General features: G+C 40.3%; 1 protein-coding gene across 3 annotated transcripts; it reads right to left on the bottom strand.

The window, feature by feature from the left end:
• Positions 1-1,209: 1,209 nt before the first annotated feature.
• On the bottom strand, positions 1,210-13,731 carry TEX30 (testis expressed 30). Of its 3 annotated transcripts, XR_004991605.2 has the most exons (7): positions 13,599-13,681; positions 9,925-9,998; positions 9,220-9,450; positions 8,248-8,296; positions 6,081-6,286; positions 5,158-5,414; positions 1,210-1,683 (listed from the first exon to the last, which is right to left on the bottom strand). XR_004991605.2 is itself a non-coding variant. In XM_036458940.2 (6 exons), exons 2-6 carry the CDS (start codon positions 9,937-9,939, stop codon positions 5,241-5,243), a joined length of 675 nt encoding a protein of 224 aa, XP_036314833.1. In that variant the 5' UTR covers positions 9,940-9,998; positions 13,599-13,731; the 3' UTR covers positions 4,950-5,240. The 3 variants fall into 3 exon arrangements, 2 of the variants coding, with proteins under 2 accessions (XP_036314833.1, XP_036314834.1); XM_036458940.2 differs by lacking the exon at positions 1,210-1,683 and having other exon boundaries at positions 4,950-5,414; positions 13,599-13,731; XM_036458941.2 differs by lacking the exon at positions 1,210-1,683 and having other exon boundaries at positions 4,950-5,414; positions 13,640-13,660.
• Between the last annotated feature and the right edge of the window lie 618 nt (positions 13,732-14,349).

The raw sequence follows: 14,349 nt of genomic DNA on the forward strand, positions 1-14,349 counted from the left end.
CAATGACCAACTCTCTGCCTGTTCCCTCACAAACACTTTCACCTACATACATACAGGTCTCCCCATAAATACAGGTTCATCAATCCAATAAAAAAAATTGAGAAGCACCGAAACCAGTTTGGCTCAGTGGATAGAGCGTCGGTCTGCGGACTGAAAGGTTCCCAGGTTCGAATCCGGTCAAGGGCATGTGCCTTGGTTGCGGGCACATCCCTAGTAGGGGGTGTGCAAGAGGCAGCTGGTCGATGTTTCTCAACGATGTTTCTAGCTCTCTATCCTTCTCCCTTCCTCTCTATAAAAAAAAACAATAAAATACATTTTTTTTAAAATTTGAAAAGCTCAGAAAAGATAGGTTACTTACTAAGGTCATGCTGCTGATTATCAATTACAGAACCTGTTTCATTTGGGTTGCAGCTACTACATGCATGATACGTTTTATTACCTAGGTTTTGCCATATCTGGTAAGTACCACCTGCTTGCACAGAGCTTATGGGTCAACCAGAGGTGAGAGCCTGGGTCCTTCTCAAGTCTAGAAGGGCACGCACACAGCTCTACTGTGTGCGTGCCCTTCTAGATGCTCAGGAGTTTGTCAGAGCTTTCAAAGCCCCTATGAACATACTTCCTTATAAGCTTTTTGATTAGCCCCAAATGTTACCCACCATTTCAGGCAGCCACAAAATTACACAATAGCTTATATTTATCTGGACAGCCACTGGAAAAGGCCTCTGGGCCTAAGAGAGATCTGACTTCAGATAGGACTGCATTTCCAGTCATGTAAACCAAATTCTTCCTAGAATCTGACAAAACCTGTTTAATAAAGACTGCTTTGCACTTGGGGTATTCTAGAAAACAACCAGATAAGGTAAATAATGACAATTCTCTGGAAATGGAATTTGGAGGAGCTTCCAGCTCTATGTGGCTCCCTCCAATGTCTGCCAGGCTGCTACTTCTCAGGACTAACATGGAGCTGGAGATGAATGGGGGTAGGGCAATTTAAAACATCACAAAATACACTCATTGCTCTGAGATTCAGCCATTTTAATTGCACAAACATGCCTCAGGTTGCTACATGCCTTTGGTTAATTTCAAGAATTCTGAAAAAGTTGCTTTTGATAATTTTTTCCTATTTCCCATGGCTTTAATGGAGAGAATTTTCAAAGGTGCTTCTGCTTTGATGAAATGGTCCACCATTGTAGTGACATTTTTCTTTTAAGCACAAGAATTTAGTGACTAATTTTAATGGAATTTTAAGATTAGAAACTTCCTGATTATATATTTACTTTGAAGTACTGCTTTCTGAGTTACATCAAATACAACACTAGTATCTTTAAGTAAGATTTATTTTTGCACAAAACACCATCATTTCAGGACTCCCAAATTTCTGACTTTATTCTTCAGGTTTTGATTTTTATTATTTTATTTATTTAATGTGGAAGAATTTTGGATATATACTTTAAGAAAATATGGTTCTGCAGGTGCAATTAGTGGTTGGGTCCACCTGACAGGCTGGTCAGTGCAACCTAAACATCTATGAAAGTTCCATAATTGTGATACTGAGAAAATAGGAGAGAAGTTAATCAGCCACTTTTTTTCTTACCTTCTGGGCATCGAACTACCCTCTTCTGGAAGTGAAAGATTTTCTGAAACCATGTCAAATCTTTATGAGCATGATCTCAAAAATAACTCCTAGGAAAATGAAAAGAAAATTGGCATCCAGTCATTTTGAGAAGTCCAGGTCCTATAAGTTCAAAATGTATTATCTTCCAATCCACTCATCACAGCTTTTTTAAATTAAAAAAATTGCTGACAGTTTTATGTATGTGAAATAAATTGATGTAACATTCTGAAGTCTTCCTCATAACCACATGCAGCACTCTGCCAGAAAAAAATTTTCTGGTGCTTCTCAGTGTCTTATCAAGGTATGTGAGGTATGTGTCATAGTGGGTATTTTACTGCATATCAATTTACTTTAGCAATAATGAGATGTTTGGTGCTATAGAATTTTACTTTAAAATTTTTTCTGTTGTTAATCCTCTCAAGGATATTTTTCCATTGATTTTTTTTAGAGGGAGTAGAAGAGAGAGGGAGAGAGAGAAATATGGATTAATTGCCTCCTGCACATGCCATGACCAGGGCCCGTGCTGCGGAGAAGCCTGCAACCAAGGTACGTGCACTTGCCTGAAATCAAACCAGGCACCTTTTGGTTGGCAGGCAAATGCTCTATCCACTGAGCAAAACCAGCTAAAAAATTTTGAAATAATCCTCTACTAACTTCACAAAAGAGAGACAATTTTAACAGTAGTATAGGCGGGTTATCACTGTCCCATAATTCAAATATAGAACAATTTTTTAGGGGGCATACTATTTTCTATTACCATCAGGAATAGTATATTTTATGTTTTATGTAAAAATGTAAGGTTGCCAGATTTAGAAAAAATCAAACCTATATGACCTATCAATAGTTTAAATTTAAGATAAATTCCAAATTTATTAGTAGTATACTTCATTGTTATGTAGGACATGGGATTTTTTCTTTTAACCTTAAAGTACCTACTTTTAAATATACATATTTAATTTTTTATTTATTTACGGAGAGGAAGAGAGAGGAATAGAGTTTGAAACATCCATGAGAAATAACGGCCAGATGCCTCCTGCACACCCCCTTCTGGGGTGGGCCCACAACCAAGGTGCATGCCCTTGATTGGAATCAAACCTGGGACAATTCAGTCTGCAGGCCGATGTTCTATCCACTGAGCCAAACCGGTTAGACAGCATCTTTTATATTTCTTTTTACTAGATGGGTCTGTTGGGAATGTTCCTCTTCAACAACCTACCATTATGCTAAAAACCAAAGTTAGATTTTGCCATGGTCTCCTGGCAAATTTCCTTTTCACCCTGGCCAGTGATTCCAAGAAGTAGCTACTTGTGATACTTCCTGTTGCCAGAAGAAGGATGGGGCAGAGCCAGATTTAGGTCCTGCTCACTCTTTCTTAAAGTTTAGTCAAAGTAGACGACAGTCTGGACTATTAATGAAATGTTAACACTACCTTGGATTTAGAGTACTTTCCCTTTGAAGATATAATTCTTAAGTCTTCACTTATTCAAGGTGAGTTGAGAAAAGAAATATTACTCTTTAAACCAGTTAAGTGTTCAGGCCTCTTTGGTCACCTAAGTTTGAGTGCAAGGAAGATATTTGGGGCTCTTACTGTCCCATATGAAAGACAGTAAGATCAAAGGCACATTTTAAATGTCAGAGTTTACAGTCTTTCAGTCTACTGGACCATAGCCTCCAGGTAGACACATGCTTAATCTAGGTTTAACTGTTATCTTGGGGTTTATTTTTGCAAAGAATATCTTTGTAGAATACATGGGAGGCATTCATTACTTTCAGAAAAAATTTCAGCAATTCCTTTGGAATTCAGGGTAAAGTATACCCTCCTCTCTGACTCCCTACCTACACGGTGATTTAAAATAATTTTCCTATGAAATAATGCAACTGGCAAAACAATCCCTTGCCTATAGCAGGCATTCTCCAATTCATTTACTGTGACTACCTTAAAGGGGATTCAATGTTTTAACACTTTACTCTAGTTCCTTAGATTTTTCAGAGCTTATGGCACTAAACCTTTATTAGTATACCACTGAATAGCTCTTATAAAAACTTTAAAGGAACTTCTGTGTAACTCTCATGCTGAGATAAAGGTTATCCCCCTGCAGGACTTTGTCATTCATATGTTAATTTCCTTGTCTACTAATAAAAATACAATTACCTAATTTTCAGTACAAATGAAACACTAATGTCCTTTGCACTAGAAATCTCTCATGTCAATCTCAAGCACAATTCAAAGTAAATGCTAACTCTGGCTGGTGTGGTTCAGTTGGAGTATTGTCCTATACACCAAAAGATGGTGAATTCAATTCCAAGTCAGGGCACATACCCAGGTTGTGGGTTTGATCCCTGGTTGGAACACCAGCAGGAGGCAACTGACCAATGTTTCTCTCTCTAAAATCAATAAAAAATTAGGTTATTAAAAAAATAAAATGTTAAGCTAAATTTATTTTTAAAAATCAGACTAAATAAAAAATAATGAGCACCAGAGAAATCGCATTACTAACAGTAATAGGACACTTCAGGAAAACACTCAAAAAAAATTGAAGTTTTAAAAAATCTATATTGATTGTCACATTCTTCAAGCTTTCTAGGCACTGTGAACTAGGTTTTTATTCTTTATGTAGCAGGGGGAAAGTCCCAAATAGCAATATAAAATCAGGATTGCTCATAATGGTTAGAAATTTTATGAATATCACTACAATAAATCTTTATTGAATAATGAAAGCATTAGTCATTCAGTAAGTAATTAAAAAGTGCTTATAGATACAAAAATGAGTAAAAACTATTCCCTAACTTGAAGATCCTGACACAAATAGTACAGGATCTTTTATACGAAAGTGGTATGGATTAGATATGTTAATAACCTACTGAAAAGACAAAATGTGATTAACATTGAAGATATTATGTGGGTTCCAAGGCGAGATATCTGTGTAGTACATGTTACCTGGAGTACTGTGTACAGCAAGCATGACAAACTCGCGGCCAACAGTCCACATCTCATTTATTTATAAAAGAGGTGTATAGGTTTAGAGAATGGGGGAAATAAGGCCAAAATGTTGATAGGGCCTATTTTGCAGAGCCTTAAATTAAGGACTTTAACCTTAATAATCACCTTTGAATATCTCCCAAGTTTTTGAGTTGGAGGTATCAAGTGATTTACTGAAGTAAGGAGACAATGAAATAGAAAAATTAATTAGGCTTCTGTAATTATTCAGATGAGATTATTGATGAATTAGTCACTCAATTTACTATAGTAAAATGGGTGTTGCTTTCCTTTTTTAAAGATGACACTCCTCTGCAAAATTACTTTCTCAACTGCACAGAAATAAGACAAAAGTTCCACAGTAACAAAATTCAAATGTTTAATTTTTCAAACTTAACTATATTAATAAAAATAAATTATATTTAGACCGTCTTCAACATTTGTGCATCATCTTTATAGAACTATGCTTTCAAAACACATTTTGTAAAATACATCAATTTCACAATTAAAACATGTTTTATAAATGGGGGAACATTAAAGAACATTAAGTTAGTTGAAAATATACCTCATAATGCTGAGAGTTATGCTGTTCCTTATCAAATTAACTGTATTTGTATTCAAAATAACATGACTTTTAACTAAAGACAATTATTTCTTGTCCCTTTCAGTGATTTCCTGAATCCAAAACAAAATTTGTGTATTTATTTCTTTGAAAACATCATTCGTTGACCGTCCTTTCACTGCCATGGAATGATTTGCCTTCTCAATCCAGTGGATTTTATTAGGAGCTTGCATTTTCTGTGCGACTTTCTCCAACAAGTTCTAAAGGAAAAAAGAAGAGGATACTAGACTAATGGTCTATTTGTGTCTAATAAAAATCCTCTCTCCTGCTTCACCTGTACTAGCATCCATTCATTAAATATTCATTAAGTACTTACTCTACAAACAACTTTTAAGTCAATGGAACGTGCAAGGAAATGTCTACTGAGGTGGCCGGCAGTCCCCTATCTCAGAAACAGCAATACTACAGAACAGATCAAGCATTTAATATTGATGATAAAAATTATAGAGCCAAAAAATCTTTTAAAAATATTTTCCCCGAAGAAATTATAAGCTCTAGGAAATACACTAATATTTAGAAGTTACTATTTTTTTCTCAAGAGTCAATTTTATAAAAAATTGGAGAATCTGCTTGAAAGTTGAAATGATAAACCAAGTGTAGTCTAGTAATCCCCAATTCATAAGATTCATATTAATCATTTCCTAAGTAAAAGTTAATCCATTTACCAATTCTCCTTATAGGGAGATTATTTTTGTCATTATACTTATTTTAGGTTCTCCAAAGCAACAGAACAACTAAGGCACAGAACTCGAATTAGTCAAATCAGCATCTCTTTACCAGTAAAATGATTGACTGCTGCAGGTAATATATTGTTCCCAAAATATCTGTCTTTCTCTCATGCACACAGATATCAAGTTGTAATTCACCTTTTCACACATTTCATCTGCTGAGCCTGACACAAATAGTACAGGATCTTTTATACGAAAGAGATCTTCATCTCTAAGTTTATGCTGCTGTTTCGGATGGTGCAGTGGATAAGAAATACAAACGAGACCTCGAACAAAATCATTAGCATCAGCTGGCTCAATATGACACATTACAGAAGCAGCTGCTCTTGAGCCCATTGAACGACCTAAAAACAATTAAAATTAGGTTCAATTTTAAGTATAAACATTCACATTAAGTAGTGAGGATAATGTGGCAAATCAGACTTAGTTTATCCATTATATTTTTATATCAACAAATTAACTCTAAAAGGTGGCAATTAACAAGGCATAATGGAAATTTGTAAGCTGTGAAGAGGTAAAAACTAATCCTTAAAAAAAGGAATTATTTTTCTGAAGGATTGTGAAAATCTTCATGAAGGAATCATATGAGAGAAGGTGAACCAGATATATAAATAAAAGGATAAGTCTTTGGGCTATAATACATATAATCTAATAATAGAGGAATATGCAAATTTGTCCGTTACAGGGTCATGTCACCACTGGATCAGGAGGCTGTGTCCCCACCCTCTGCTCAGGCAGCTGCAAGGCCCGAAGTAGGATAGGATAGGATAGGATAGAGGGAATAAGAAAGGAGAGGGAGAGGAAGGCAGGCCTGTATGCAGACAGGCCAAGAGGAGAAACAGAAATACAGAAAGGGAACAAGAAACAGACGCAGGAATGGAAAAGGGAAGAAACTGCACACAGAAGGAGGTGGCAACTGCGGGGAGAGGAGGGGGGAGTGGGGGGGGGGGGGAGGGAAGGGTTCCCCCCTGAGCAGGTGTGCCCAGCGAGGGGCACCCACCCAGACATGGGAGGGTGGTGGTGGCCATTGGTAGGGAGGTGCCCACGGCCCCGGACGAAGTGGAGGAGGGCCGAGGCCTTCTGGGCAGAGGTGCTCCTGTTTCGCAGCAGCAGCGCCCAGGCTGTGTGAGCCTCAGCCACCTCGCTGGGCCAGGCATCGGGGCAGGGAATGGGAGCAGGACAGTAGTGGGGAGGCCGAGGAAGGGGGTGGCGAATAATACCTGGCCGGGGCTGAGCCCTGGGCTGGGGGTTAATGAACCCCCCAACAGAAGCTTTAAGAAGGGAAGGAGGGAGGAAGAACTTTATAAAGGAGTCAGTAGAGAGCAGAGTTAAAGAAGGAAAGAGGATGTATGAGTGAAATGTAGGCGCTATAATGAAAATCAAGTATAAGTATAACTGTGTACTGGGGACAGATTTTAAAAGTAGGAGTCAGAAAAGAAAAAAAAAATGATAGTGAATACTTAGGCAGGTAGCTAGATATTAAAACAGTGGAAGTAGAGAAGAATGTGGATGAGAGAAAGAGGAAGGGAAGAAAAGTTTTAAAGGAGAGCTGATAGAGCTTAAAAGGAGAATGGGAAGAAGGAAGAAATGGGGGAGGGAGCAAAGCAGATTGAGGGAGGAAGTAAAGAAAAAGTTAAGGTGGGAAGGAAGGAAAAGGGGAGGGAGAAAAGGGCTAAAGATAAGGAAAGAAAGAATGTGGAGAGGGAGAGGGTAGGAAAAAGATGGGAAGAAGGATGATGGAAAATAGGAAATGAGGAGGAAAGAAAGTTTATAGATGATGAGTCAGTAGGAAAAAGTGTTACATAGAAAAATTGTGTGAGAGGGAGAAGCCAATAAGTCAAATACAATTGTGTGTGAAGGGGATAAAATTAAAAAACAACGATAATATGGGCAACCAGGCCAGCAGGGGAGGGCAGTTAGGGGTGACCAGGTCGGCAGGGGAGCGCAGTTAGGGGGATCAGGCAGGCAGGCAGAGTGGTTAGGGCAGGCAGGCAAGTGAGCAATTAGGAGCCAGAGGTCCCAGATTGTAAGAGGGATGTCCATCTGTGGGATCAGGCCTAAACTGGCAGTTGGACATTCCCTGAGGCTCCCAGATTGGAGAGGGTGCAGGGGACTCCATCTCCCCCCCCACCCCATGCACAAATTTCGTACACCATGCCTCAAGTAAATATATAAAGTACTTTGATGTCATATAAGGAAGTGACTTTCCAAAACAAGACAAAAATATCCTTAAATTAGCTTCCTGTAATCTATTTTAATTCTCAATGACATAATCCTATATTTAAAAACAAGTAGTGTAACTTACCTCCAAGGAAAACACCTGTAAGTTTGTATTCTGAGGTCTTGAGGTAACTCTAAAAATAATAATAATAATAATAATAATAATCAACAAAAAATTACAAATTCTTCTATAAAACATTCTATTGGAAAAATCAACATATATTTATCATCAATACTGAAATGTATTAAAATCTTTGCAAAGATAACCATACATTCTTAAGAGATTCTTCCTGAAAGAGGTAACTAATTCTTTGCTCTTCTAGTGAGGCCTTCACTGTCAAATCATGTTGAGTAATACAGGCAAATATGTAAAGCAAAAACAAACAAACGAAAAAACCCAATTCACCCGTCTAAAGAAGTCAAACATTAAAATACCTTTACAGAACAAGATATATATATAGATATGCCAATAAAAGCTTCCAACTAATACAAAATTTGATAATAATACTGACATCTAATTTAAAGCTCTGAAAAATGTAGAAAGTTTAAAGTAACTTGGATTAAAAGAAATTTCAGCCCTAGCCAAGTAGCATACTTGGTTAGAGCGTCATCCCCATATACCAAGACCGTGGGTTTGATCCCTGGTAGGACACATACGAGAATCAACCAATGAATATGTAAATATGTGGAACAATAAATCCACGTCTGTCAAAATCAATTAAAAAAATTCAGATTTACTTTATCCAGAAATTTTATAGTTTCCAAATAACATATACAGAAAACCATGCTAAATTTGTACATTCACATTATAAGAGGCAAAATACCCAGAACTGTATTCTAAAGTTATATAATTCCAATAAGAAAATAACATCATAAGTAGCTCCATTGGCAGTATCATGGAGTAGTGTGAGCACTCATCTCCATGGAAATTTCAGACACTGCTGAGTTTCTAAGAAAATTCATTTAAAGATAAATTAAACAAAATGACTGCTAACAAAATTTGTCTTAACTTTACTAAGAATTTTATTGTAAACTAAATACAAAGAAAATTTCTTACCAAAACTGATTTATATGCCTTAATTCTATGTACAATATTAAGGCCTTTACAGGTAAACCTCAGGCAAAAAAAACCATGAGATGCAAGATGGGATGCCAGGGACATCAAATGCGGAAGATTCATATCTCCTGAAGCTCCGTGGGTAAGAATTATTCCATATGTGAAGCTCTTGTTAGGTACCAAGCAAACAGCATCTAGTAACTTATTCCCAAAAGGTATTTTTAATTTCACCTGGAATTCAAAAGAATAAAAAGGGTAAGAAATTATTTCCTTGCCTATTCAGACAACTGAATAACTAAATGTTCTTCAAGATCCATGATTCAAGTAACAGTCTCTGATTTAGAAGCAATGATATTAGTAATAGCTAATAGTTAAATACTTATTGTGTGTCAGGTACTATTCTAATTTTTTATAGTTATTAACACATTTAACCTTCCTATTATTACTATGAGGCAAATACTTTTATTATCTCAATTTTACAGATGAGGAAACTGAGACACAGTAGGTTAAGTATTATGCCTAAGATTATATAAACACTAGTTGGATTCAAACTTAGTCTGCTCTAAAGTCCTTACTCTTAACCACTAATGCTATACTGTTTCTCACAATATAAGCTGAAAATAAGAAAATTACTCTGGAACCATATGACTTCCAGACAACAACAAAGAATCCTGAAGATGCAGAACATAAGAAAATATGTATTACCTCTGTATGACTCATTTTCACTGTTGAATAACAAATTTAAAGTGCATTACATCTGAGGAGCAAAGGACATCTCCCTGAAAAGAAGATTCTATTGTGAAAGGTGGGTTGGCAAACATGGAAATAATACAAAGAACTGTGAATGAACACATTCAGTAGCTGAAATACACACATTTAAAACTACTTCTCAAAGAACTGGTACCTTTACATATATATTATTTTCAATAATTAAGTTCCTATGGGCACTCAAAATAGGTTATAGGGCCAGGTGTTGGGCTGACAGATGTCATATAATATAAAGCCAATGTGTTACCTTATCATGGAAGCCTTGAGAAAATTCTTATCAAAATAGGATGCTGGCATATATATAAATATATATATATTTATATATATGCCCAGTGCACGAAATTTGTGCAACAGGCTCGGCCCTCACAGCCCTCAGTGGTTTGCCTCAGCTCTCCCAGCCACAGCTTTGTCCAGAAGGTCATTTGGCTATCTGGTCTAATTAGTATATTATGCTTTTAATACACACACACACACACACACACACACACACACAATATTCTAAACATTCTCAACTATCTTTAACTTAATCTCACAGCATATTTCTATTAACCCATTTCCTTCATCATTGTTGTTCTCAACTCTCCCTCTCATGCAAAAGTATATACCCACACCATCTGTTATGTGACTGCACAACTTCCCAATAGGAAGAGTGTACTATCAATCTTACAGACGTTGCATTTGGCTATGGAACTTGCTTTAACAGAATATATATAAAGGTTTCAATGTGCCATTTTTGAGCAGAAGAGCAAATTCCCACAAACTCTCTTAAATCTCAGCCTCCGCCCTAAGAAAAGCATGTTCCAGGTATTTGTTTTTTAAGCCTGGGCCACAGAATGAAAACACATGGAGCAGATCTGAACCCAAAACTAAAGCCTTAGAGTGCAGCCTAATCCAGATCTAAACCACTGAATAACCATGAAATATTGACTTTAAGAACCAAAACCATGGAATGTTGGAAGCCGCAGAGATTTTAGGATTATCACCCAGATTCCTTACTACTATAAAAAATCTTTCATTGTTCAGGATATTATCAACATCAGGAACTTCATTATTCATCTATTTTTCCTATTAACATTTTTCAATTCACTGAATAGATATGTTCAAAAGATACCAAAAAATATACAGTGAAGTTTCCTTCATTCTACTGTTGTCTTGCCACCAAGACCTCCTCCCCAAAGGCACCAATATTATCTATTTCTTAAATATATTTCTAGATACTTTATATGTACTTTTTATAAACTGGTGATATTTTCCTTTGACCTCCACCACACACTTTATAACTTGGTGATTATTTTCTTTATATAATAAGCATTTTTCGTTGTATGTTATGGCTGTAGAATATTCCAACATAATTTCAGTGAAGTTTCAGACTACTACTAATCTTTTGCTAAAATAGTATTGCAATGAGTAGCATTATACTTTTATTTTCATGTGTGTAAATATATCTATAATATAAATGAGAGAGGAACTTGTGTGTCAAAGGGTATATTCATTTGTGACTAATTTTGTAAAGAATGCATTTCACATTTAAATGGGTAATATATGCACATGCTCAAAATTTTAAAAGAACAATTATGTACAATATATAGTTGTCTCCTCACATTCTTTCCCAACAGCTACCACATTCTTTTCTTGTCCCATAAACAACCACTATATTCAACTTATTTTCTCTTATGTGCAGAAAAATTTTATTTGAGCCTAAAGGGTATTAGTCTGACTGCAAAAGTTCTGGGATTTGAGTGGGAGAAAGGTGAAGCAGTATCCGTTTTCATAAATGTAACCCCATAATTAACTGTCTTATTCTCAAGATAATGGGAGAACGGTGTGAATGGGAAAGGGAATCTAGATCTAATTCGTTTTCAAATAGATGTTACCCAAGTCATCTTTACCTAAGCCCTCTACAGCCATCCTCAGCACAGTTACGTTCATTGCCAATGCTGCCAGTTTCTGTGCACTTTTAAGACGTTTGTGGTTTATATAGAACTACAGGCCAAATGCACGAAATCTGTGCAAGGGGCTCAGCCCTCGCAGCCCAGGCTTCATTTGGAAGGTCCTCTGGCTGTCTGTTCTAATTAGCATGTCAGGCTTTATTATTATAGAAGGTTGTTCCAAGGTATTCCCTGCTGCTGGTTTAGAACTAAGCTAAGCTGTGCTAAGACATTTACTTTTTAGTGCCCCATATTTTATTGCTTTGTTTCCCTTCCCATTCTCGCCATCCTTGTGAATTTGTCTTTTAAAAAAAAAAAAAAATCTCTTTACTGTATGTAACTCTGAGATTTCAGGAAGGAGTAAAATCAGATATGTGTATTCAACCCACTCTGTTAACCCAGAATGCTCTACCATTCCTCAACAACTTGGGCTTTTGCTTGCTCTCAAGAAAACTCGACTCTCTTCCAGCAGATGGACAGTCTGTTCTTCAGAACTGGTGCACACGTCCTGGAGTTCTTGGGGAACCCTGAATTGTCCCAGGACACAGTCTCACATAACCTGGTCTAGACAGGCTCGGGGGTTCCCTCTGGCTTTGGGGGTTCCCATAGGGCAGGGTTGAAGAAGTCGCTGTTTCACTAGCTTCAACTGCACACCACCAACCTCATGGGGATGCTGTGATGGTGAGCTGATCATCTCTGCACTGTATTTAGTAACCCCATATCGTCAGCGTCCAAGAGTGATTTTTTTTTTTATTACTACTAATATGCAAACAGTGATCGCATCCTCTGCCAAAGGATCAAAAAAATGCCACAACCACTGAAACTCCCGGTGGGAAAAATGTGCACCATGGCCGGCAGGTGCAGCTCAGTGGTTGCATCCCCGGGTGGGGCACAGGCCGGGGCTGCAGGCCATGCCCTCGGGGGACGTGCAGGAGGCAGCCCCCGTCTGATGCTTCCCTCATCCATATTTGTTTGTTTTTCTCTTTCTCTCTCTCTCCTCTCTCTCTCTCTCTCTCTCTCCCCTTCCCCTCTAAAAATCAATCACACACACACACACACACACACACACACACACAAATAAAAAATATGTGTGCTATTAGGTCGACAGCTGTGAACTGAAGTCACGGGCTAACGACCACGTCAGGAGTTCGTCGTCTTCAGGGCGGAGTGGGGGGCGGGGCGGGCCGGGGGGGTCGCGAACAGGCCGGGTCCGCAGCGAACCCCCAGATGTAGCAGGGGGAGCCCCCGGAGCGGGGTCTCGGGAGTTCATGGTTCAAAGGTGCCCGAGAAACGGCTGCTTCTCTCCGCGGCCGCGCGGGCGCCGGGCTGGGCGGCGGCGGCCGCTCCGAGGACCCGGGCGCCCCCTCCGAGCCCGGAGGCGGGCGGGCAGCTTCCAGTCCTCCGCCGGGGGCCGCGCTGGGAGGCTCCGCCCGGCTGTGCCCGCCCGCACCGTCCCCGCGCTCCGGCCTCCGGACCGGCCGGGCGGATGGAGAAGCCCGGGCGGCCGGTGCCCGCGGCGGGCACCGAACTTAAACCGACCGCCTCACACGGAGCCGACACACAGCCCCCGAAAGGCGACAGCCGCAGAGTCCGCAGCGCTTCAGGCGAGGCGCCGGGCACGTTGGCTCTCCCTGGAGAGGCCGTCCCCCGCCGCGTCCGAGCGCCCGCCGCCGCCGCACTTACCGGGGCCGGGGAAGTGGCCGGGAGCACCGAACCGCCCTCACCCGCCTCAGAGCGCAAACTCTCACGCTCCCGGCGACCCGCGGGCTGCAACCGCCGGAGCGTGCCGTGGCGGCGCATGCGCGCGCAGTGCCCGCCCCCCGGGCGCGCGGGAGGGCGCGCGGGGCACGCCGGGAGCGGGAGTTTTTCCCGCCGCCGTCGCCGCCGCCCGCTGGGGCCGGGCCACGTGTGCACGCGGACACGTGGGTGGCTGACGCTTCGCCTCCGGCCGCTGCCCACCGCCGCCGCGTTCCGCGCCGGACCCTGCGCCACCCCGGCCGCCCCGTGGGAAGTTACGCAGGTCGGAAACACGCGGTGGCACCTCAGGTGTGGTGGGTCCAGTTGGCTCTCTGTGCGAATACATACGGAATCCAGCCACTTCTCATGCTCAGACCGGTGCGAGCTCCAAGCATCATTTTAGCCCCGATTATTGAAACAGCCAGGCGATCTCTGGTTCCCACGCTGCCCCCCGAGCCTGGTCACTAGGTTATCAGTACGGAGGCCAACTAGAGCCAGTTGGGATGGAAACGCCTTGGCTGGAAACCTTCCAAAGGCTTCTCAACTGGCCCGTTATTAAAAAAGATGTGCCCTTGCCAAGGCCGGTTTGGCTCAGTGGATAGAGTGTCGGCCTGCGGACTGAAAGGTCCCGGGTTCGATTCCGGTCAAAGGCAGCTGAATAATGATTCTCATCTATGTTTGTGACTCTCTGTCCCTC

Source organism: Pipistrellus kuhlii, unplaced genomic scaffold, assembly GCF_014108245.1.
Source record: "Pipistrellus kuhlii isolate mPipKuh1 unplaced genomic scaffold, mPipKuh1.p scaffold_m20_p_3, whole genome shotgun sequence".
NCBI classification, from domain to species: domain Eukaryota; kingdom Metazoa; phylum Chordata; class Mammalia; order Chiroptera; family Vespertilionidae; genus Pipistrellus; species Pipistrellus kuhlii.

Bases quoted from the DNA above. Each gene is read 5' to 3' on its own strand.
- TEX30 (XM_036458940.2), bottom strand. The intron at 8,297-9,219 runs GTAAGAAATTTT...TATTATTTTTAG, and splicing joins AGGCATATAAATCAGTTTTG to AGTTACCTCAAGACCTCAGA. The intron at 5,415-6,080 runs GTGAATTACAAC...TTTTTCCTTTAG, and splicing joins CAGATGAAATGTGTGAAAAG to AACTTGTTGGAGAAAGTCGC.